The 24,334-nt window shown below is 33.7% G+C and overlaps 1 protein-coding gene across 1 annotated transcript in view; it reads right to left on the bottom strand.

Moving 5' to 3' along the window:
- LRP1B (LDL receptor related protein 1B) overlaps positions 1-24,334 on the bottom strand; it is a 576,780-nt gene that overhangs the window by 198,300 nt on the left and 354,146 nt on the right. Inside the window, exons 28-33 of the mRNA XM_075027025.1 lie at positions 23,999-24,130; positions 22,542-22,769; positions 19,656-19,830; positions 19,255-19,349; positions 13,580-13,729; positions 748-888 (exon numbers count right to left, since the gene is read on the bottom strand). Coding sequence (XP_074883126.1) covers positions 748-888; positions 13,580-13,729; positions 19,255-19,349; positions 19,656-19,830; positions 22,542-22,769; positions 23,999-24,130 — 921 coding nt within the window. The remainder of the gene's footprint in view (positions 1-747; positions 889-13,579; positions 13,730-19,254; positions 19,350-19,655; positions 19,831-22,541; positions 22,770-23,998; positions 24,131-24,334) is intronic.

Below are 24,334 nucleotides of genomic sequence, written 5' to 3' on the forward strand. Positions count from 1 at the left end.
ACTGAATTAAAGTACTCCGTACATAGACTACTTATTGTAGTAAACCATCCTGTGTTCTTTTGGAAGCTTCTCCACAAAATGAAATAATTTGTTTCATGTAGATCCCATTCTCACCACTTTCAGTAGCTGGAATCAGAAATAATCTCTTTCTAAAGAATCTCCCAAATGTTTTCATCTCTGATCTCCAAATTCATAAAACTGTGTGCATGAGCCCAAATTACATTTTTTCGTATTATTTTAGCTCCCACTTTGCCAACTAAGTTTTGGCAGTATTAGCAACATTCACCCATTTTTCCGCTGTCTCACTTTTGATTTATACTACTGTCACTTCTGTCAATTTAGATTAATTAAACTGTCTTAAAACAAATAGATAGTGAAGAATATTAATGAATTCTCTCATAATACTTCACCTACTCAAAATGTCAATAATTTGAGATGAGGTTCACATATTAACTGATTTTTTTTACTAAAACTTTTAAACTTAGATTCTCTAAAAGAATGTCAAATTTCAGTATAGTGCAAAATTCAGAAAACACCTAATAAATTAAAATATATCAGGCAGATATGCTAAATCAATTATCCTATTATATTCAGTAATTTAGTCAATAATAAAATATTTTATAGTATTTTATCACTGAATTACAATGAAATACATATTATTTTGTTCTAGCCATGTTTAGAGAATAAGAAGGGAAAAGATACTATGCAATCTAAAAGTTGGTTAAACACGCTTAAAATTTAACATACCTTGCTGTGTCGCTTTATCATACACTTTCATATGTACAACACCTGAAGTTTTGTTTCGCAGGACAGTTGGGTTTCTTCCATCTTTTTTGTTACAGGTACCAATCTGAGCTAAGTTCTGGTCTGCCCACCAAAGCTTTTTATCTGAAAAATTTCCAAGTTTCAAAAATTAAAAGGATCACTATGAAATTATATACATTTGAAACTTAAGGTGGGAAAAAGTTTTTGAGGTCAATTATCAAATCACTTTTAAGGAAAATTGCTCAAAGAATAAATAAAGTAGCTTTTTTAATTTTAAAAATAGAAATTTTGGATGTATAAATTTACTCTTTTCTCTTTAGGTGATAGGTTTTCACACATTTTTAAGTGGAAAAACTGAATTATGCCCAATTTATACCTGAAAGTTACAAAACCTTATTTGCAGATGACGTATTACTACAACACAGGGTTTGTTCTCAAACTTTGCTATATCCATTCACTATGTATGTAGAGATGACAGGAACTCTGGTTCCAGGTTTTCATTACTTGAATGTTCACCTGAGTGCTCAAATTAAGAAGTACGACGACTACCATAAAAAATAATTAAGAATCTCGTTACTGTCTTAAAGAAGTTATTGAAATTAGCAACTTACATTGATAGTAACTTTTCCATTATAATTTACACAAGATTTTAAAATAACAGAAAAAAAGAGACATGCTATGCACATAGTAGCATAAAACTTCAAACCATCCTTGTCAATTCACACATGCAGAATACTTGAATCACAGTATGAAGGACTTGTCAAAAATTTAGGAGAATTCTCAACTGATGCGCAATTGCAGTACAGGTAGCATTTTTCAAGGGTTGGATTTCAGGTGACTTTAGCCATAAAGATTTCACTTAAATTCAGACAGGATTCTAAGCAACATGCGGATAGAAACACTGAGTTTGATCATATTGCTGTGGCCATATTGGTTACTGTGGAATGTAAATTTTCATTTAAAAAGAAATTAAGATACAAATGACAGTATTAATGTAAAGATAATCTTCATAACAATTTAAACAGCAGTGTATGAAGACAAGCAATTTAAAAGAAATTTCAAGAAACTGAAAGGTATACATGAGATGCACATTCTCTACTTCATTTCACTTACATCACCTCAGGAAAACATTATTTTTGAATTTTGAAACCCCATTAACATAATTTAAATATCAACATTAGGGATTGCTTTAGTTTTGTTCAGAAATATACAGCACTAATCAGTGTTATCAGTTTGCCATTTTGAGACTTTGACTCATTACCTGCTGGAATTAATGAAAGAGCCTCTTCAGTTAAAGAGCTTGTTAGTCTTTTATTAATCTAATGAAAGCTAGTAACATGCCTTAGTGTTAATGGTTTATAATTTCTTTAAGGTAATAATCTTTACTAATTTTCCACAAACCAGTACTGGGGTGGCATTTCTACCAAGTTTTGAGTATTTCATGTTTCATGCCATCACTTGATATTGTACAAAAGGCGTATAAAGTAAGTCACAACAACCACAATGCAAAAAGAAAAAGCAAAGACCACCTATCAGGAAACACAGCAAGAAGAAATAATACAAAGAGAAGAAAGGAATATTAAATATACACTTTTGAAAACCTTCACAGCAGCTCTCATAGACAATTGCATTCCCTATTGCTAAGGCTTGGAAGACAGAATAGGTTAAAACGAGGGGAAATCAGAAGAACACTAGAAGTGCCCTTAACTCTCTTGGTATTTCTTTATACCCATATGCATATAAAAGGCCACATTTATTAGCTTTGCTGTAGCTCTGAAGGATGACATCAAGATTATAGAACTGCTTTCTACAACAGCTACATCCTGTTGGTGTTTCAATAAAGACACTGGGGTGACGACAGAAAAGCTCTGTAGTATGGCACCGCTACTCATAACGGCCATACCGTCAGGGACTATAGTCAAATGTCATAAATCAGGGGTGCCCAAGGACTGCTCACCCTTATATCACATCTGAGACTATCACAGCTTGAGAATCAGGGTACGAAAATCAGCCATGACATGCTTTTGTGACCTGCCATGTGCCAAGAGAGAAAAAACCCCAACCTTTAAATTTCACATATGCAGGCACCAGCATTGCATGCTCAAGGTGGAATCATTTATTTAATGCAAACTAACATCTTCTACATAAATATCTTCCATGAGGTACATGATGATGGTTCAGTTTAGAGGAAACTAAAGAATGCACTGAAAATGCAAAAGTGTATTTCTGAAAGGCAAGCAAATTTTGTCAAATCCCAAAGAATAATAAACACAGTAATGATGCTTACTGTCTAATTTTAATAGACTAAATACTTGAGAACTTAAACTTGCTTCCAAATCAAGGACTCAGCTAACTCATAGCGACTGAATGTTCACAGTGAAGAGCTCCTTACCTAACCAATGCCAAGTCCTTCAGCTGTTTCCCTTATAACATAATCTTTTCATTTTTATCATAATTAATTTCAGACATCTTGTTCCCATTATTCATCAGTCTCAATGGTTGCTGGAAGGAAAGCAAATCAGTCCTTTCCTGTCTGGGTGAGACTGAAACACAGAGCATACCGAACACACAGAAAACACTTAGCCAATGCTAACTCTTAATGCCATCCTTCAGACATTGCATAAAAGCATTATTTCAGTGAAGAACTTCCTGACATTTCTAGCTGTAGATAAACAAATCCAATGCAAAGCACTGCCAGCTATTTCTATCAAATATAACAGGAGCAACAACATCCTGTATTCTACTTTTCATGGTAAAGGCACGAGATACTTCTGCTAGTTTTTGATAACTATTTAAAACCTTAGGAAAAATCAATGCACAGAGCTAACACAACCTTTGTCAAAATACAGATCTCCTTTTGAAGTGAAACCAAGAACACGCATATGCCATACTTCCTTGACGAACTCAGAAGCCACCCCATACAAAATCTTGTCTGACTGAGCCCCAGTATAATGAAACATAGTGGCATGATTGACTGGTTGAATCCCTTCAGTTTGCTGGCAGCCAGATGGCCACGCAGCACGTGTGCTGGCCAGTATATCACTTCATGTGTAGCTCCAGAGTGGCACAGCCTGTGCTTTGTTTTGACACAGAGAAGATGGGGAGTGGAGAGAAAAAAAAAAGAGAAATTTAAGGAATACGTGAGGAAAATGGAGTATTGTGATAGCGAACTGTGGAACTGTGAATGGGGGAAGACTCTACAAGGGCTTGCAGTAGAGACATCTGTTGTGCAGAAGAGCAGGAGAGAAACTTGGGTGAGGTCTTAGGATGAAAGATGTGGGGTACTGCTCTGGAGATATTTTGGAGAGAAGGTTATAGAGAGAGGCTGAAGGTACTGCGTTATTAAGATGCAGGAGACATGAAAGCAGTCTTCCCTAGTTCCACTTTTGCTGCAACAACTGCTGATTTGAGGCTACTTCCGTAGAAAATCCTAAATTAAAAAGCCTAGTTATATATGGAAATTCTACTGACTTTACTCTAGGGAAGAAATTAATTTTCACAAGTGAAGAAAATTGCTTGCAATGCTAAAACGCATTTTTCATTAAAAACAAATTACAATCAATAACTAAGAAATCATGAAAAAGAAGAAAAACAGGCTCTACCTCCCAATGCATCAGAAAGTGATTTTAAACAGCTTTGATATCAAACTCAAACTTCAGTAAAGTAATGGCCAAACACTGACACAGAAACCATAGCCAATCTTCTGATTTCAAGTCCTTAACACGTAAATCCTCACTGTCTCTAGATTACACAAAGATGCATGATGAGATGGCCTCAGTGTTCCAGGTTGGCAAGTTCCACATTCCATAACACGTTTCAGTGTCTGTTTCTGTTTCTTTGAATGCCAAAACACCCCACCTGAGTCCTTAGTCCCTTCACAAGACTTAAACAGTACAATGTCCTCCTTCCAACTCATTGCAGGTCATCAGTTCCTCTTGACTTAGTCAAGTCATTCACCTTAGTGACAGGCTAACACTCTGTAGCTCACCATGTCAGAAAAGAAGTTACGGAGTTTTATGTCATGAATTTAAAATTATACTTCTGAGGATCCACAACCTATATTTCTCCTATATTTTTCCTATATTCTTGTACTATAAAGAAATTGAAGCTATTTTGTTAGTAAAATTGAATCAATCAAATAAAATGTAGTTCTGGTACTAGCCTTCTAGGAAGTCTCTGTAGAGAAACAAGGTTTCATTGGCCCATCTCTGTTATATTCTCTGAGTCAACAAAACAGTATAAAAGTAAGTGCAAGCAACTCCCCTCTGCTCTCAGCCTTTTGGAGAAGTAACTATTTTAAACAAATTGAACTAGCTAACATTTTAATACTGTATTACCTCAGACCTAGATTTGACCGATAGTCTCAAGGGCAACACAATGTAGTTTTTGTGTGAATGTTAAATTTAACCATGAAAAGGAAAAGAACAGAAAAAGGAAAAGAAAATATTTAACAGCATTGAATTCAATTTTGTCTTCAGTTTTTCATGTGTATTTTTAAACTGGAACAATGTAAATGGCAGTATATGGACAGTGCCACATTCTCAGGTTATTAACAAACTACTGATCTGCAGTGACTTAACACTTCACTCATGACTACTTTTAAAGTATCAATTACTGTGAAATACAATCTCACAGCAATGTTCTACATGATGAAAACAGACAAACATTTCCTTTTTTTCTTCAAATAGTTATGAATCTTTCAAACATCTTAAGTGAAATAATTAAATGGGGCAAGTCTGTATAATTGTGAGTTAAACTTCATCAGCATTTTCATTTCTGACAGAAAAAGTTATTACTGTAGATGAACCCGAAGTAAAACCCTAGCTAGAAAAAACTTTTAAACTTCAGAAACACTGCCTTTCCAACAAATATTGTGTATAAACTTCATTTCTAGTTCATTTTTTCAGTTAAATGAATTGTTGCCTGTGCTGCAGTTTTAACATTTAAATAACTAATTTATAGAGGTAGACAGCTTAGTGTTTCATGATGAAAGCTGCAGATCTGAAAAATAATTTCCATTACAGTAACTGTAAAAAGTTACTGCCCAAAAGAAAATAAACTCTTAAAATATCAAGGAAAAAAGGCATTTACTCAGTAGTCTTCACAGGTATATGACGAGACAACAATCTAAAGAATGAAAATATTCTGAAGACTTGGAGACACAAATGGAACTCCCCAGTGACACCTGTGTAAAATTTAAAGGAAACCTACAATCCTATGCATGCAAAGGTGCTAGAATTGACTGAGTGAAAAGATCACCCTGTGATATCAATCTGTTAAATGAACAATAGTACATATCTGATGCTTTTATCAGACCATCCTTAGAACAAGAAATTCCTGTGCTCAACTGTGATGGTGTGAATTATAACAAAAAGACAGATGCGGGATAAAAATATAGAAGTGACTGGATATAATCCATAAGTGAAATCATGGGACTTTGACTTCTTTTTCTTTTTTTCCTGTGAGATTATGACCCACAATAATGAATTATTTATCCTAAAGGTTTAGGCTAACTTTTTCAATGAAATGATTTTTTGTGAAGAAGTGATTTCAGTCTTCAAATCCTCTATTTGACCATGAATTTGAGTGGCCCATTAAAGAATTTTGGTAATGACTGCTGTATTGTGCATAGTATACTGGAACTTACTGTTTTACATATCCAGACTGTTGTGGTTTAACCCCAGCCAGCAACTAAGCACGACGCAGCCGCTCACTCACTTCCGTCCCACCCAGTGGGATAAGGGAGACAATCAGAAAAGAAATAGTAAAACTCATGGGTTGAGATAAGAACAATTTAATAGAACAGAAAAGAAGAAACTAATAATGATAACAATAACACTAATAAAATGACAATAGTAATAATAAAATAATTGGAATATACCAAAACAAGTGATGCAAAATGCAATTGCTCACCACTGGCCGACTGATGCCCAGTTAGTTCCCGAGCAGTGATCCACCCAGGCCAACTCCCCCCAGTTTATATACTGGGCATGATGTCCCATGGTCTGGAATACCCCCTTGGCCAGTTTGGGTCAGCTGTCCTGGCTGTGTCCCCTCCCAACTTCTTGTGCCCCTCCAACCTTCTCGCTGGCTGGGCATGAGAAGCTGAAAAATCCTTGACTTAGTCTAAACACTGCTTAGAAACAACTGGAAACATCAGTGTGTTATCAACATTTTTCTCATACTAAATCCAAAACATAACACTATGCCAGCTACTAGGAAGACAATTAACTCTATGCCAGCTGAAACCAGGACACAAACCCATTGATAAAATATTTTTTTCTAAGACTGGAGTACAAGAAGGAAGCAAAACACATACAGTTTTGGTGCTTTGTATCATTTACTTCAAAGAAACAATCAAACTCTTTAAGGCATTTCTTTAGTACTTTGTGCAAAAACTCATGCTTGGCTATGGTTTCAACAGCCTCCCAAAATTGCAATCTGCTGACCTGCCTGCTTTTTCAGGGAAGGGAAACAAACAAAAACTCCAAATAACCAACTTTGCATATTCTTTTACTAAGAGAAGAAGGAATGGCATGTGTTTAATCAAGTTCAACTACCAATAATTACCCACACCACAAATAGTTTCCTTTCTCCCTTTTAGTATTAACATAGAGCCAAACCATTTCTACATAACCAACTGAATGTTCCATCATGTGCCTTTTTTGCTTACTGAGCTACTGAGACTATTGCTGCTCTCATATACAGTTAACAGTATCTAGACAATTTCCATCAATAGTGTCAGACATATCAGATCATGAAGTTCTTCTATCCCTCCCTTCACAACACAAGAAACAGAAATCATCAGAGCATAAACTCATTACTAGTCCTCAAAGTACTTGACTGTGAACACAGAGGTTGACTAGTCTCCTATGCCACCTATACCATTAAAAAAGGACAAATCACAACAAATCACAAGTGAAAACTCAAAATATGCTTCATAATGATTCTTTTATCTTCCTCTTCCATCCTTGTTCATGTGTCACCTGGATAAACATTCAAATAAAAATATAATTTACAAAATCTTACTGAACTAGTACTTAGTCTTCTCTTACATGGAGGATTTATATGGTGCACTACAACTTTTCGAAAGAGATATGGATACAGTGTGGGGAGTTAAATGAGAAAGACAACCTGAAAATTTAAGGAAGGTGAAGCTCATGCAAATCCTGACATTTCAGGTATATTTACAAAAAAACCCAAACAAAACAAAACAAACCCAAACAAAAAAACCAAACAAAACCAATAGCAAAACCAAACCAAAAAATCAACCCAGAAATTCTGAAGTACAGACATCTTGAGGTCAAACCTCATATGAATACCTGCCAAAAACCATGAACTGATCACAGCTGGCCAGTTATGCCTTAAGACCTAAAGAATACAGGTTTTAATTGTTCAGAAACTACCGGGTAACTGATATACAGCATAACACAGTCTCATACCAAAAAACCCCCACTGTGTTACACAGCTATTTTTGACCATAATTCTAAAGCAAAATTTTGGACTATTTATGTCTGCATTACTATTATATTCTCTTAGTAGTTACTTCATCTGCTATTTCTAGTATTAGGATGAATTTATCTATTTCTATATTAATTTTAAAATATACTAGATGATTTTAGAAAAGCACTTGACTTTAGCATAAAGACAACTTGCTTTCACACACTAGGGAAGAAAATGCTATTTGAAACCTTTAAATATCACACAAGTTAAATGATTTATTTGCTTGATTATGCTAACAAGAGTGTTGTTCGATCACTAATTACAATCTTGCTGCTGAAACTGGGTTATAATATACATTAAAATTGTTGTATTTATCTATTTTGTTGGGTAATTAGCATCAAGTGCAGCAACATATTGGGAAACAGCAATTTCAAATGCCAAAAATTGCTACACTAGCATTGTGGACAGTCCTTTGGAGATTTCAAGCAGTACTCTGAATGCAAATTTTGATGGGCCATTAGTTTTCATTAATGGTGGTTTGAGTATTTATGGAAGACAACTATGTACTGTACTTAGAACTGGGCAAATTGCCTAGATATATTTCATATATTAATGCTAATGTAATGAATGGTGTTACGGCAATTAGAAGACTGATGACTTGGAAAATTAAGGTGTATGTATTTGAAGTTTCCTGATCTAAGCAGCCCCTTTCACTTCGCAATTACATCCAGCAAAGTCACAGCTCCCACCATTTTTGTTACTAGAAATGTATTCTAGTGTTATTTTTGAAACTTTATTTTGGATAAAACAAAAATCAAATAACCAATATATCATTTAACCACGTAATGAAAGTAAATGGCAGCATGAATATATTTTGGCAATATCAACCCACATTTTCATCTAAAATCAAGTATTGTAATTGTTACTTTCTATTTTGATTGTTTGATAATACACCTTGATGGCTGTATTACATATATTTTGTGTTCAAAAGACATTGTTCTAATATCTGCACTCCCATTGAAAAGCTATTATATATGCCTGATTTTGTTGTATTGCTGATTGAATTTTTTTTACATGAATTTCAACAGAAATAGCACTTGTACATAGAATCATTCACTACATGAAGTTAGTCTATTTTATACTGGTAAACAACAACTAGAAAAAGGCTACTACTTAGCATCATGGCATATTTCCTTTGAGGTTTCTACCACAAGTATTTAAAAAAAAATATCACCAATGCACAAGAAATTATACCCTCATTTTACAGTCTACACAATCTACATCATATTCCTATTTTATAGTGAAACTAGCTGAATTTTGTGATTTTGTGTAAACTGTATTTCTGCGAGGACATGATACAAAACCCAATCAAATACCTCCACCAGAACTGCTGACAGGAGCCTTCAATATCTTTTTCTTCTCAGCTTACAGTAACTAATCAATACTTTTCTAGCAATGCTCAGTTTATCATTCAGAGTCATATATCATTCAAGAAAGAATACGCCAGTTTGGAAATACATCAGCTATTGCTGCAAGTTCCTTTGTAATTCAAATCTTGTAATATAATGACTCTGCTCACCAATCTCAAAATACATACAGTTCTTACCACAAAGGTAATTTTCCAACCAGGTTCAGTTACAGTCAAGCAACCATTTTCATTAAGTAACGTGGAAAGCAGGAGATGAGACTTCATGCAGAATTCCAAGTACATCTAAATAATTTGATCACACTCAGACACGGGCAATCAGGAAAACTGCTAAAATCAGATACTGAATATGATGTATTAACCTCCAACCTTAAGCAAAGGAAGCATTTTCTTAATGTTGAGAAAAGTATTGCTGTACCATATATGAAAATCAGATATTCTCTCACATGGAACATCCTGAGTTTCCAAAACAGTGGACATTTTTGTTACCAACTTGTAAATAGTGTCAGTAGTAGGTGTTGAAAATTACACGAGGCATAGGATGCTGTGGATTAGATAAGCTTCCAAAAGACCAGAATAGACTTCAGAGGTTTTTGAACAAAATAAAACAAACAGTTAACATAGTAGCAGAAGAAAATTACCATTGAGCAAATGCAAGACAATAAACAGACTAAACAAAGCTATCACACACATTTTTGAATTGTAAATTAACTAAAAATGGCTGACGTTGCAGGCACTGACATTTCACATAGTAAATGTGTATTTGAAGAAAAAGTGGGAAGAGTAGAAAAGCAAATGTGACTTCATCATGGATTTATAGCAACATCTTTGTAATACAGAATGGCAACAGCAAAAATATTTTTTTCTATGCTTAAGGGCATGGAAAAAATAGTAATTTTGCATATATTAAAATGCTTTAGTTTCAAATGAAATATAGTTTTCATCTCATCTATATCATGCTCAAAAAGATGTAGCAAAAGCAGGCACCAAAAGACTAGGAATTTTGGAGCTCAGCATATGCAAAAAGAAAGATGACTGACACTACTGAGTAGAAAACCAATAAATGAAGGAACAAAATACAGAAAAATGTGAATTATATAAGTTGTTTCTATTTCCCTCAAGGATAAACCTGAGAGTCACTTTGGCACAAACTTGTTTGCTAACATTCTTTTTTCATGTCTTATCATTACCTTCTATATGCTCCCACTAAAAGACATAATAGTAGGAAAATGTTAAACAGAGCCTGGAAAGGACTAAACAACAGTAAACATCTGAAACAGTAGTGGTAACTTCCAAACAGTTTACAATGGCTAAACTGCAACACTAAAATAGAGGGATTGAAAGCAATGAAGTACAAACAATGAGGAGACTGAGGAGGAGTAGTACTAAAGGGGAGTGCCATTTGTCATTGCCTGGTGAAGGTCTGAACTACTCTATAAGCTATATTAAAAAGCAAAACAAAACTTTACTGACTTAGCTAGCATTATTTATTGAGTTCTTACCACAGTACATAACCATGGAGTGCCTAACTGCTTCTCAATTCTTTTCCCATTTTGAAATTAACAGAATCAAAGATCAAGATAACACAGAGATAGCAGTACAGCACAGAGATTACCAAAGCAAGAAAGAAATCAGTCTTGGGTCAAGCCTCTGTCATTATTTTTTTATAGTTCTGAAAAATCTTCTGGAACATAAACTATAAGACAGCAAAACCCACTAGAAACTGTCAGAAGATCTGTTAGTTTTCTGTGCAAAAGACTGTCTATACAAACATTCCAGCTCATGTTGTTTTTTACGTGTTTACTGCGGTTTTACATAAAAGCAGTCAAGAAAATTTATGAAATGGACCAAAAATTATGCAATAAACATTGTAATTACTGTGATTCACCTGCTATAGCTTCCTATTAAGCTTGTAGGCAAACAGATCAACAGGAGTACTAAATTTTCATACACTATCATGTTAAATCTTACGTTAGAACAAATTATTAATTCTTCTTTATTTATATAATATTAGTTATGATCATTTATCAAGTGCAAATCTCTTATCTTGCTTCGTATCGCATTGGATTTTCCATTCTGATCCGTTTTACATGCATGAAAGCCTGACTATAAGAAGCTGATGTAAAGCTACCAGCACTTCAGGAAAATAGATGGCATTTATGTTGCTACAGTATGTTCCACAATATAAAAACATACAGAAGAAATGAATACAGAAACTTCATGTTTTTCAATCAGCACATACAGTACTGTTTATAAAACTGTATTTGTTTGCACTTTTCTCCAACAGATTTTTATATGGAATCATACTGCAATGTCATATTGCAGTTTATCAACTATGGCTCCAAAACAAAGACAAAACCCAAAAGCAAAACAAACAGAAAAACCTGAACATATTGTAAGTTTTGTTTACCAATTTTGAGTAGGAATAATTGTCATCAACCATAAAAACAAAGCATCCCAAACTAGGAATATTAGATGTATATATGTTTAAAAACTATGTGGCAGAAATTCTTTCATCTCCACACCTGCAAAAATTCAACTACTTTCACGCAAACAAGCACGAAACGCTTCTTTAAATTATAGCTATCAACTCTTTATTCAATATCCCAGATGGATCATCACTGCGGTAGCTTCCATGAATCACAAACGAAGACTTGATACCACAGATATCTCAATGACAGTATGAACAAATACTCTTTACAACATGTCATATTAAAGACTTCCAATAGCTCCCTAAAGTAAAGGTCATCTATTCATTCTATTTCTAGTCACAATCAAATCAACGAAAGACAATTTGTCTATATTAACATTCATGACTCCTTCTGACACAAAACTTGCTTTTGTTTATGAATGCATAATAAAAGTATCCCCTCTCCAACAGATTTTGACAGCATTTACAGTTCAATACTGGCCAAATATGTGTATAATAAAACTATTTTAGTAGTTAGTACTTTAAAACATGACTTAATTTACACCATGTGCATAATGTCTTTGGAGTTCACTTAGCATTAACTTTCACAAGCACACCATCTATATGTACATTATACAATTAACCAATCAAATAAAATACTTTATAAAAAGACTCAGGCAGTTGATGAGTCAACTATCCCAACAAAAGTCTACTTATCAACTGAACTTTTTTTGGAACATGCAAGATAAATATAAATAATTTTTAATTGAACTAGAAGAGAGGTCAGCAAAGCATTTGGAGGAAATACGGAAAGCTGTAAAGTTATCTCTAGAATAATATAAACACTACTTCTGAGTCAGACTGGAATTTCTTAACACATTGTATCCTACCTCCAGCAAGGGTCAAAAGCTGAAGATGCATATGAGAAACAAGTCAATTCAAAGAATATTCTCATAATATTCAGCAATCTGCAACTTAAAGACTTCTTGAATCTTTTAGGAATTTTTCCTTATGTTACCATTCTTCTTTTTTTTTTTTGATAATGTATATGTTTTTGAACATTCTAAACATTTCTAATGTGCAACGTATAACAAACAGAATCATCAATCATCAATTCATAACCCAAAGAAGTCTTCACAAAGTGCAAGCCAATTCAACAAACTAGGGCTATTCTGAACTAAGACAGTGGAAAGAAGTGAGCAGCAGAAGAAACAAGTCATAGATAATTCTCTGTAATAAAGAGCATAACACACATCCTTCCAACATGCTTTACAAGTAAATATAAGGCATCAGTTTGTTACCTTCATCCTGTGCGTATATATATGCAAGACTATATTTAGAAACATATACTTGTAATACAGATGGTAAACTGTCTGTTCAATGAAACAATTTTCACAAACAAAACAGTCTTACTAGTGAATGTATTGTATGTATTATTTACATAAAAACAACAATAGCTTCTCCAAGCTTTTGCTATTTCATTATTAAATTAGCTTCCAATCATTTACAAACTAAGTTATTAGCCCTGAACTTACCCATAATGGTTAAAGCTGTGGCTTTTGTTAAGTCTTCTTTCATTGATTCTATTATTTCAAGATTACCACCATCCAAGTTGCATCTATTTATGGTTCCATTTCCTGAACTGATCCAGTAAAGTTTGTTCTCCCCATAATCTATTGATAAACCTGTAATTAACGTATACAACTTTAACTGTGGTTTTAATAGATAATATACATTTAGTGTTAAGCTGTTTTCATAATAAAAATGTATTTAAGAAATATATATACGCTCAATTATGTTATCTATCCACTCATCCAGTCAAATTGAGAAAACCAAACAAACTTGACCATCTATAGTGAAGAAAACCATGCTTTTAAAAAGATTTCTGCCTTTTATTTCTCCCAACATCTACAGAAATCAATTAGTGACTGACTGATGAAAGAGCATTATCTGGCAACGAACAATTACTTGAATGAACTGAGGTCCTCAGCAAGGCCATTAACTACTAGTGAATGTGAACCAGAAGCCATTATTTATATTCTAAAACTATGAATACATGAAGACTTGGAAAACAAGCTACTTTGTGTGATTCAGAACTATAAAAAGTCTGTTCTCTCTCTACATGCACAGCCCTCTGCTTAGAATGCTGAAATACCAAAACCTAATACAAATTCTCAATAAATTTATAGTATTAATTTTAATTTTGCTTCACAGTAAACTGACCTCACGATCAGTTCTTTGGAGTTAGAAGCAAGAGAACTGTAGAAATTAAAATACTTGCAAAATCACTTACTAAATGAACAAAGTATACAACTTTCTGGATGTAAGAGCAAAGAACTAAGAGATAATATATTTCAGACTTCTATAATCCTTGAAAAATGTTCAAGTAATTGTAACAGGAGATTTTCCACAGTGAAATACGCTTGGCATGGTGACAATACATGCCATAATAATTTGCTTTGGTACTAGACTTTTCCCAGAATTCATCTTAGTTATCCAGCAGCAAGTTGCCAAGAAATACTGTATTTCACTGCATAGGTCAACCTCTACATATTGTACGGTACTATTCTTCCGTCCTGTAAATTGCTTGTGGAAAGCCAGATCTATTTTCAAAATCCTGATGGGAGAAAGCAGTGCCATGTGCTGCAGTACTTACAGCTGACATCATGCAACTAATTCTTTATGTACACTTGACATAGTAGGCCAAAAGGTGTCCACTTTCTAAGCTTTTGAAAAAAAAGCTTTCCCGTTCATTTACAGTTACTGGTATTTTTCCCCCTCTCTGCAAGCGTATCACCCAGAAGAAAAAAAAAAACAGACGCTCAAGAGAGGATAAGGATACCAACTAGTGCCTTTAGGAGAGATTGATCTTGCAGCATCTCTCCACAAATATGTGTCTTCATGCTTGTACAACAAGCATTGCTCAAAGCAAAAAGACAGTGCCACAGACCATGGAGACAAGCAGCACTTACAGTACTTAGGCCTAGCACGGGAAACTTTCCTGGCAATATGGATGGACCTTACTATGGGTTACAAAGGTAATACATAAGTATAAAGGTTTCCTTACTCTGAGATGGATAGCATTTGCTATTCTCCGTAACTCCTGACTGCTGCCAGTCAGCTGCTCACTAACTTCATCTAGACAAATCTATTTACGGGGTTGCTGTGAATGCAATCTACAGAGCAATTACAATCTTATCTTGTCAGGTTTTCTACTTCTTCAGATATTAAACTGGTGTTTCTACATATGGGTATTCCAATTACACAGCAGTGACTGACAGAAATAACATTCCTATTTCCTTCTACCCAAGCCTACCAACATTTTTCTTCCCAAAGTATTTTTCTATTGGGTTATTCCACCTGTTACCAACCTTTGTGAAAACATACTATTTCTAACGTAGGCAGAGAATGTTTATTTAGTTTTTTCAGGCATTGTCCTTTTTTTACTAAAGAAAATAGGTGACTTACTAGCCATAAGCATCACAGATACTCATGATGCAGTCTAGAGTGGGTGACTGGCTTACACCTTATGTCCCAGCTGCCAAAGTCAACCTGAACATGTGGATTGTAAAATATTGATCTAGGAGAATTCTGTTGTGTTTTAAAAAAATATATTACCATGACTTAGGCCATCACTGTTTTCACATGCATTTTCCAATTTTCTTACTCAAATTTCCAGAAATATGCTACTATTTAAAAAGTATATCAGAAAGGTTATTCCAGCAATTCATACAGAGGTTTCAATCCTAAAGCCATATATGCGATGAGATCTTATCTTCCACTACTAGAAAATCAAGTTATATATTTTAATTTGGTGCATCCCTGAAGTTCAAGGAAATGACTCTTGATAGCATTTTTCCTATACTTATTAAGTGATGTATGTTCCTCTAATGTATTTTTACCTGTGGAGATATGTTCCAAGAACATTAAAGGTGGGATTCATTCTTACTACCTAAATCAAAGAACTGTTGGACACTGCTATTACAAGCTCAGATGAATTATAGGAACAGTGTGTGGAATTTTTGTTCACATTTCCCACCTTAGTGACTTAAGAAAGATTTTTTTGGTAACAGTTTATGGCTGATTACATTTCAGGTGAAAAAACAGTGCTTAAAATTAGGAAATCCTTAGGTTTATTTCTCTGCTAAACACACATACATAATTAAGAAATAACTTTTTTTAAAAAAACAAGTCTCAAGAAGATTTTTGGTTTACATCTGCAACAATTTTGTTTGTAGATTATGCTATATATTCAAAAGGAAGAACAAATTAGCAAAGGATATTCAAGTAGAGTCAGCCAAGGAAATAAAACAAGAACAACAAAAACAGCAAACAGGGCTGTACTATAATCATAAGCAAAACAGAAACTCTAAGTTTGTTCAGAAGAAAGGATTGAACTCTACTTAACCCTCCCCAAAAAACAGAAAAAAACCCCCAAAACCTCAAACCCCAACAACACCTCCTCCCCCTCTAATTATGAAGTCCTTTGAATAGAGCTGAGAGTGATCCAGTATGTTTTAAAAGGTTATTTATCCAAGCTATTTCAAAACTTACTCAGAATACAATACTCTACAATTTAATAAAATACTCTACAATTTAATAATAGCCATTTCCTTAAAAACAGTCCAATGGATGCATGATTTGTATTTTTAGAGTTTTATAACAAACAACTGCTTAACTGAAAATAAGATCAAGCCACCAATGATCAAAAGATCTGCCTCACGAAGTATAAAAGTAAGCACTAATTCTGAATCCCTAAGAATGCAGTTTAATGGAACTCCAGTAACTAGCTCCTTTTTCAACTGACCATTATGTGTCAGTATTTGAGCCTTTTAGAACTGCAGAATGGACTAGCAACTCATATCTAGTATGTACTAGTTAAGATAAAAATAAGAGACACAATCTGTTGTCCTAAGATTATCAGTTTCCAAAATTTCCAATGACATACTCTTGGTGTTAATACAAAATATTTTAATTGAAATAGTCTCCTTGTTTTGACATAACTCAAATTGAGAAAAAAAGTAATCCATCTTCAGGTCACAGATTGGGAAACTTTCTCTCATTCCTCAAGTTCTGAAATTATGTCTCAAGAAAACTAAATACCAATTATCAGGACATCCAACTCTTAATAAGCCATATATTTGTCTTTTTTCAGTAATCCATCTGTGAACTCACTTACCAGATCATTCACCTCACTCCCCAAATAGTCAAAATTAGCACTACATGAACTAAGGTTTCACTTACAGAGAAAGACAGTTTCTCAGTTAGAAATGAAACATTAAATTAAAGTTTTAAGACTGTTAATCTCTGGCTCTTCAACAGTGTTTTCTTGTTCTTAGCATAGGAATGTCTTATGCTAATGGTAAGAATAATTTAAACCACTAAAACAGGCATTTTCATATATCTGAATTAAGAGTTTGACTTTGGAAATTTAATACTTGTTTTATCTATAGTGTATCCATCCATTTTTCCTCAGACATGCAACAGAATCTGTTTTCATGTCCATCCTAACCGACAATAAAACTGAGCTGTCTACCAAATAAAAAGTTTTTAGGAACAGTCAGGTGCAAGCTTTATTTTCCCTTTACATACATACATACATATATATATCTCTCTACACTCTTTATATACTACATATTTTACACTTTACGTATTTTATGATTTAGCATGCTTTTAGATTGCCAAGAGGAAGGAATAAACAATTAAATCTCTTTGGTCTCCTTCTTATGTGATAGATCTCATTATTATGCAATAAGAACCTTCAATGTGGAATATAACCTATATCAAGTAATTCTTATCAGATCCCAAAGGTGTTAAAAATTAATCCAATAATGCAGAAAGAAAACAAATTGCCTCGCAGCTCTATAGTGAAGTAAAAAAACTATGTCACAATCGTCATTCCTACAGGGCTTACAAGTATGTTTAACTGCATGAATATTCCATCTGATACCAGTGAGACTGTACATGTCCATGAAGAAAAACATCACAAAACCCACATGGATTTGCACATGCAGCCTTTTACAGTACTGATACATTTACAGGAAGGAGAAAAAAAAAAAAAAAAAAAAAAGGAGTACTTACCATTCTACCATGTATTTGGTTCAGTGGCTTTACTGCTACTCAGAACAAAGTCAATGACAGAAACCATAAGGACTGCAATTTAGGACCTTGTGACCTATGATCACAGGATATTCAGTGCAAAATGTTGCACATAGCCTTACTTTTTAATATAGTTGTAATATTATTAAATGTGTTTATGCTTCACGTTAAAATTAGTGGGTTTACCACTCTTTTTTTTTCTCCAGTTAAATAGATAACTGTCTCTTCAAGTGGATAGATAGAAAATCAAATCAACAACAAAACAGTTACCAAATAATTTCTACAAAATTCTTTTAATTTTGGGTCTAAAAATGCATGTTGTGTTGCTCTTATGTCAAATTTATTAAATTATTTAACGATTTAAGTTATTTTTCCTTCTGCTTGCTTAATGCATTCAGTTATGAAAACCCCTAAATGCTTTAAAATGTAATCATTTTATTGATGGCCTATTAATAAGGCAAAAACAATTGATGTAACCACTTTAACTCTCTAAAAAATGAAATTACAAAAAGAGACCTGAACCAAAAAATAAATAAATAACTAGTACATATAGAAAGAGCTTTTTTTTTAAAAAAAAAAAAAGCCATAATTTATCATCAACTATATTAATTCTCAAATACTAAAACTGAGGCTAAGTCATTATATGCAATGTATGCTTCAACTGTTGCTCTTTTCTGTATTTGAAAGGAAAAGTTAAGAGCCAAATTATCTTTTGATCATGCAGCTGGGATTCTGGTGAGGAAGGTTTTACATTTCCAGTCAAAGCATCCTCTTTCATAAACCCATAATTTATTAAAACCCTGCTGTCTACATTTTTTTACCCATGATCTAAAGATTGAGAAATTCAGATGGGTTCTCCTTCACCTTCAGTCTACTGTAATTCTAGAAGTTAATACTACTATACTTAACCCATTACAGTAGATTTCCATTAGAATGTGCCAAAAATAGCTTAAACTGAGAAACGCAGGAGTACATCAGTGTTTTTCACGTCTTTATGACTTATCACTGTTATATAGTATATGAAAAACATTATGTTATACTTAAATAGTGTTTCAAGATAATGTCCACAATAAGGCACTATAAAAACAGAAACAGGAAAAATGGTATTTACCAACAGGATCTTTTTGATTCTGAAAGAGTATTTTGCTGTTGCTGCCATCCATATTTGCCATGTTAATTGTGTTACCATCCATCCAGTAGAGCTTACTGAAGAAAAAAGTGAACACATTTAAAACGTTGCTTTGTGTACACAGTATTTTTAATGCATCAGTAGTGAAAACATTTCTAAGTTTAGAAGCAGGCAAAAGATACAACTAATGATTACATGATTTAATCAACAGTAACCTTTGGTAGGGAAGCAGTACTCAGTTCAGAAATTCTCAGCAAAATCTTTCAAACACATGCATTTAAGTTTGAAAGAAAACAGAATGGGCAAACTTAAAATCTGAACAAAGAAGAAATCTTCTGATGACCTTTACCATAGTTTGTTTATTAAAACCACAGATATCTTACCCTTTTACTGGGTGAACTGCAAGACATTGGGGTTTATCGATTCCGTGGATGATTGAGGTTTTCAAGGAACCATCTAAATGTGCCACATTAATTTGTGTTTCATCAAATTCTGAGCTAATCCAATATAAATTACGTGATATCCAATCCACTGCAAGACCTCTGATACTCTGAATATCTGCAAAAAGTGAAAGCAGTTGTTCTTTTTATTTTCTTTCTGTATTATGTTCAGTATTGCAGAAAAAAACCAAACCAATTTCTTCTACCATTTGTTAACAATATTGTGCAATATTCTATTCAGAAGTATTTATAAAATAGTTGCCAAGAATTAATAATCATTATTTTTCTTCTTGGGCCTGATACACTTGCAAGAAGAACATGAAAATTGCACTGGAGATTTAGGAAATCCTCCATAAATACTTCTTTAGAAATTAGCACAAAACCTATTGTCCAAAAATAATTATCAGACAGATACTGAACTTTTGCAGTTTTGTATGTGATAGTCTTCCTTAGCAAGATATTGATTTAAAAGAATGTTAATATATGTTAATAACTGCCTTAAATGCTGGGTATAAAACCACTGCTCAAGATCAAGATACCAACATGCCACTCTGTCGTGGCATAGCAATGGTTCAAACCGGCCAGCATCTTTGTAGACAAGGAAACAGGCCAAGGGCGAATTAATGATTTCATTATAGTTCATAGTTTGTACACTATCTCTTTGTCAACTTAACAAAGTTTGTTAACTTTGTCATTGACAAACGAACATGGATGTGGCTGTGGACTGGCTTGCATATACATAAGGTCAAACAGCGATTGGACATTAGAAAGTTTGCCAACTTTAGAGAATGCAACAAAGGATACCAAATACAAAGCCTTGACCCATTTTAAACTGATCCTCTGCCTTTTTGGGTGTTTTTTGTTGGAGGAACTAGAAAACAAGCATTTCATACTCTTAAAAAGATTAAAGTATGACTTTGGCATCTTTGTGACACTGGCATAAGAATTCATCCAACGAGAATCCCACTAGTATGTGCTTACAAATCTTCTTATGTTCTTATAAGAAGTATAAAAATATAACTGTAAGCAAATGAGATCATTTACACAAAATAAGTAGTCTTTATAATGTTTTGATGTGCCAGAACGTTGTAATTTTGCAAATTTTATATATATTAAGTCACATCTGGCACAAAAAACCCCAAAAACCTCCACCACAGAAGCTACCGTAATAAAAAGAATATGAAAGAATGTTGATAAACAGAAACACTCATACATAGTATGTTTCTTTAAGTTTCATTAAGTTTCTTGACAAATTTTGTGATTTTTCACTATATATTTTATACAGTAAACAATGTTTTTAGTCTACTACCATTTAAAAAACCCAACTCTTTCTGTTTTGAGCACCTCAATTCAAGATGTAAAGAAGAGCTCTAAAAGGCACTCTAAACCTTGTCCTCATTAATGGTACTGAAAAAACTCTCCAATTGTTAATAAAGTTGTCTCTGAGATAGCAGTGGAAAAATAAAGATATCCATACAAAATAAATTCCATCAATCTACATAGCCAAGTGGGGATATTGCCATAGTTGTCCAATGATTTCCCAAATTATGCTAATACAGAACAAATTTCTTCTAAAGCGACACCAGGGGCAGAGCTTTAATTAATTTTCTGAAGTTCCCAAATAATCAACTTAAGAAATATTTGGTTTTTTTTTTTCTTATTTGTTCTCAAAATCAGAAAAGGTCTGATCTTAAGAAGTTCTTTCTTTTCTCCTCTTCCCTTTCAAACATATATTTAACAATTGAGAAACCAAAGTTTGCAAAATTTGCCTCCAGACAGTCCCTGTCAGACAGTTTCCCTGTTTTCAAGCAGGTAGGTATATTATAAAATAGAAGACCATCATGTGCTGCCAGGAGGTGAACTGACAGTGGTTAGAAACAAAAAAATACCACTAGCAAGGACAACAAATGGTATCACTTTAATACTGGAGCTACTGACATAGGGTTGAAGCAATCAGGTATAGAATTTACAATCCATTACATTTCTGTATTCAAAGTACAGAGCAGAAGTGTCAGAACAATGAAGGCGCCAACTGCAGAAAAAACTGCCAGCCATGATTTTCCATTTGCAATATTTTAAGTTTCCTTTTACTGCTCTATGCAACCTACCTATAATGAAAAAGCTCAGTAAAAAGGAAAACCTGAATTGTAGCATTATAAATAACTGAAGCAGCAATGACAGAACAAACGTATGCAGGATTCAGACACAGAATCAGAAGACCCACTTCCTCTTTGCATTTAAGTACTGCAAACAGCCTGATGGCAATCAGTTTGAACATGACGTGCTGCAAGAAGGCAACAGGTACGTGCGTAACACCAGTATCACCAAAATTACAAAGCTATCATATTGTGTGCTTCACCAAGGGTGCCAAAGCCAAAAGATCTACATGGACTGAAGAAAAAATAACTCCGATGGAGCTAATTTCCTTGCTAGGTTAGCACAGATAGCCAAAGGACATATGAAATCTACATTAAATTCTTCAATGCAAAGCTATGTCGGGATACTGTTATTTTTCTGCTTTTCATCTTTATTCTTTCTACCTTCCCCAGAAGACACTATTTCCATTGTTTACTACACACTTCAATCTTGTATAAAAGCAATGTTTATTACATCCTAATTACATCTCAATTTATTTAAATAAAAATTAATTATGAATCAATAAAATGACCTAGAATCCTAAACAAAATTGTGCTTTCTTATGGTTTAGATCAATTATCCAATACTAGTGAGAGGTACACGTAACAAGAACTTGCATGCTCATATTTTAGCATGCTTATACACACAGTTACCTATAATGAATTATTTTTACTTCAATGTTATGCTATTTACCTCTTGAAATAATGGTTTCTAAGCCAGTCCCATTAATGAAGGCACGCTTGATGGTCTGTGTTTTCACATCAGTCCAGTATAAGCGTTCTTCAACAGCATCAAAATCTATGACCGTCACATCATCAATGTCAGGAACAGTGAAGGCTGTGATGAAGTTGAAGTATGGGTTCTCTATGTCCACCCCTCTTATTTCTGAACGCCTTGCATAAAGAAGAAATTTCTTTCTTTCTGTTAGAAAAAAGGAAAACGTCACTCTTCATCCTCTTCACAACATCGCTAACAAGAAGTCCAAGTCATTTAAGATCACTTTTACAGATGCATAAATAAGGTTTATATGAGTGATTTAACATCTCCAGAAAACCTGCAGCCTAGTGACACTTGAGAAATAAAAGTATGTTACAGAGCATAAAAATCACAGGAAAAATATATTAATTCTGGATGTTGGACATGATGTTACTACACCACTAGATCAATATGGTCTTGTGAATGTCTAAGGAAAAATGTTAAAAATTATATTTTAAAAATTTTACCCCACTTATTCCAACCAAAAAAAAATATTGTTTCAATTGCCAATCATAACAGATATTAACATTTATTATCTCAGGGGAACAGAGTATCACTGTAACAGGGAAGTTTTTGCAATCAACAAAACTCAGAAGGAATTCCACAATGTATGTGTAAGTAGTGAAAGGCAAACAGGTGGAAGAAAAAGAACATGTTGATTGTTCCAATTTAGACATTCACTGGTGAAAAAGAGTGATACATTAAAGGCAAAACAGAACTCTATTTTTAATCTCAAAAGTCTAAATTATTGGAGTAAATGTCTGTGAATGAACAGAAAAGGTAACTTTTTCCCCACAGTATGTTTATTACAACAAAATATTTTTTTTATTTCCAAAACATTATTAATCAACACTGAAAAGAGTAATGTAGTATAAGGTTTTACAGATTATAGACACAATTATTTGACATTTTGAGGGCTTTTATAGCTTAAAAGTGTTTACTGTAATTTTTTATAAAACTTCCCTGCAAGGCTGCATGTCTAATATTTACTCTTCATTTCATTTTCTTAATCCTTAAAAATAAAACCAAGACAACTTTAGAAGAACAGGTAGAGATTTAAGCTATTAGTATCTTTTTGTTATCCAGCTTACCTGACTCATCATTTTCTGATGATGCACTTTGCAGTATAAACCTTTCTGTGTTGCAGAGATAAGTTTTACTAACATATCATACACACAAGCAACAGAAAAAACGGCTGTGGTAATAAACATCAAAGCGTCACACACCTTGCATAATAGAATAAGTTACCAATTCTCAAAAAGCAGATGTCCCTTTAAAATACATCATTAAAATGCACTGTAGAGATTGTTTTTAAGATTTTAATTGTATTTTAATTTGTCCAGTTCAAAGTTCTAAAATCAATACAATTGTCAGGCTTTGGGAGGAAAACTTACCGTAACACGTTTTCTTGTCTAAAGACAGTTTCATCAGATGCGGACAGGCACATGCAGCACTTCTGTTGTGATTGATCAGACACATGTGAGAACATGGACCTCTGCCCTCATTAGCAGCACATGGATTGGAAGCTAAAATTGAATAATGAAATACACAAAATATAAAAACACCTTTTGGAACTAAGGCTTGTCAAACCAGCAAAAGCTACACTGGTAAAATCGTGGTGAAAATTCTGTTTGAAGATAAACCCAGCCTTATTGATTAACTGAGCTTGTGCTCTGATCACTTTTTCTAGGCTAGTACTAAACTCTCATCCAAGCATAAATTTTTACAGG

The sequence above is a fragment of the Buteo buteo genome, chromosome 5, assembly GCF_964188355.1.
Source record: "Buteo buteo chromosome 5, bButBut1.hap1.1, whole genome shotgun sequence".
Classification (NCBI taxonomy): domain Eukaryota; kingdom Metazoa; phylum Chordata; class Aves; order Accipitriformes; family Accipitridae; genus Buteo; species Buteo buteo.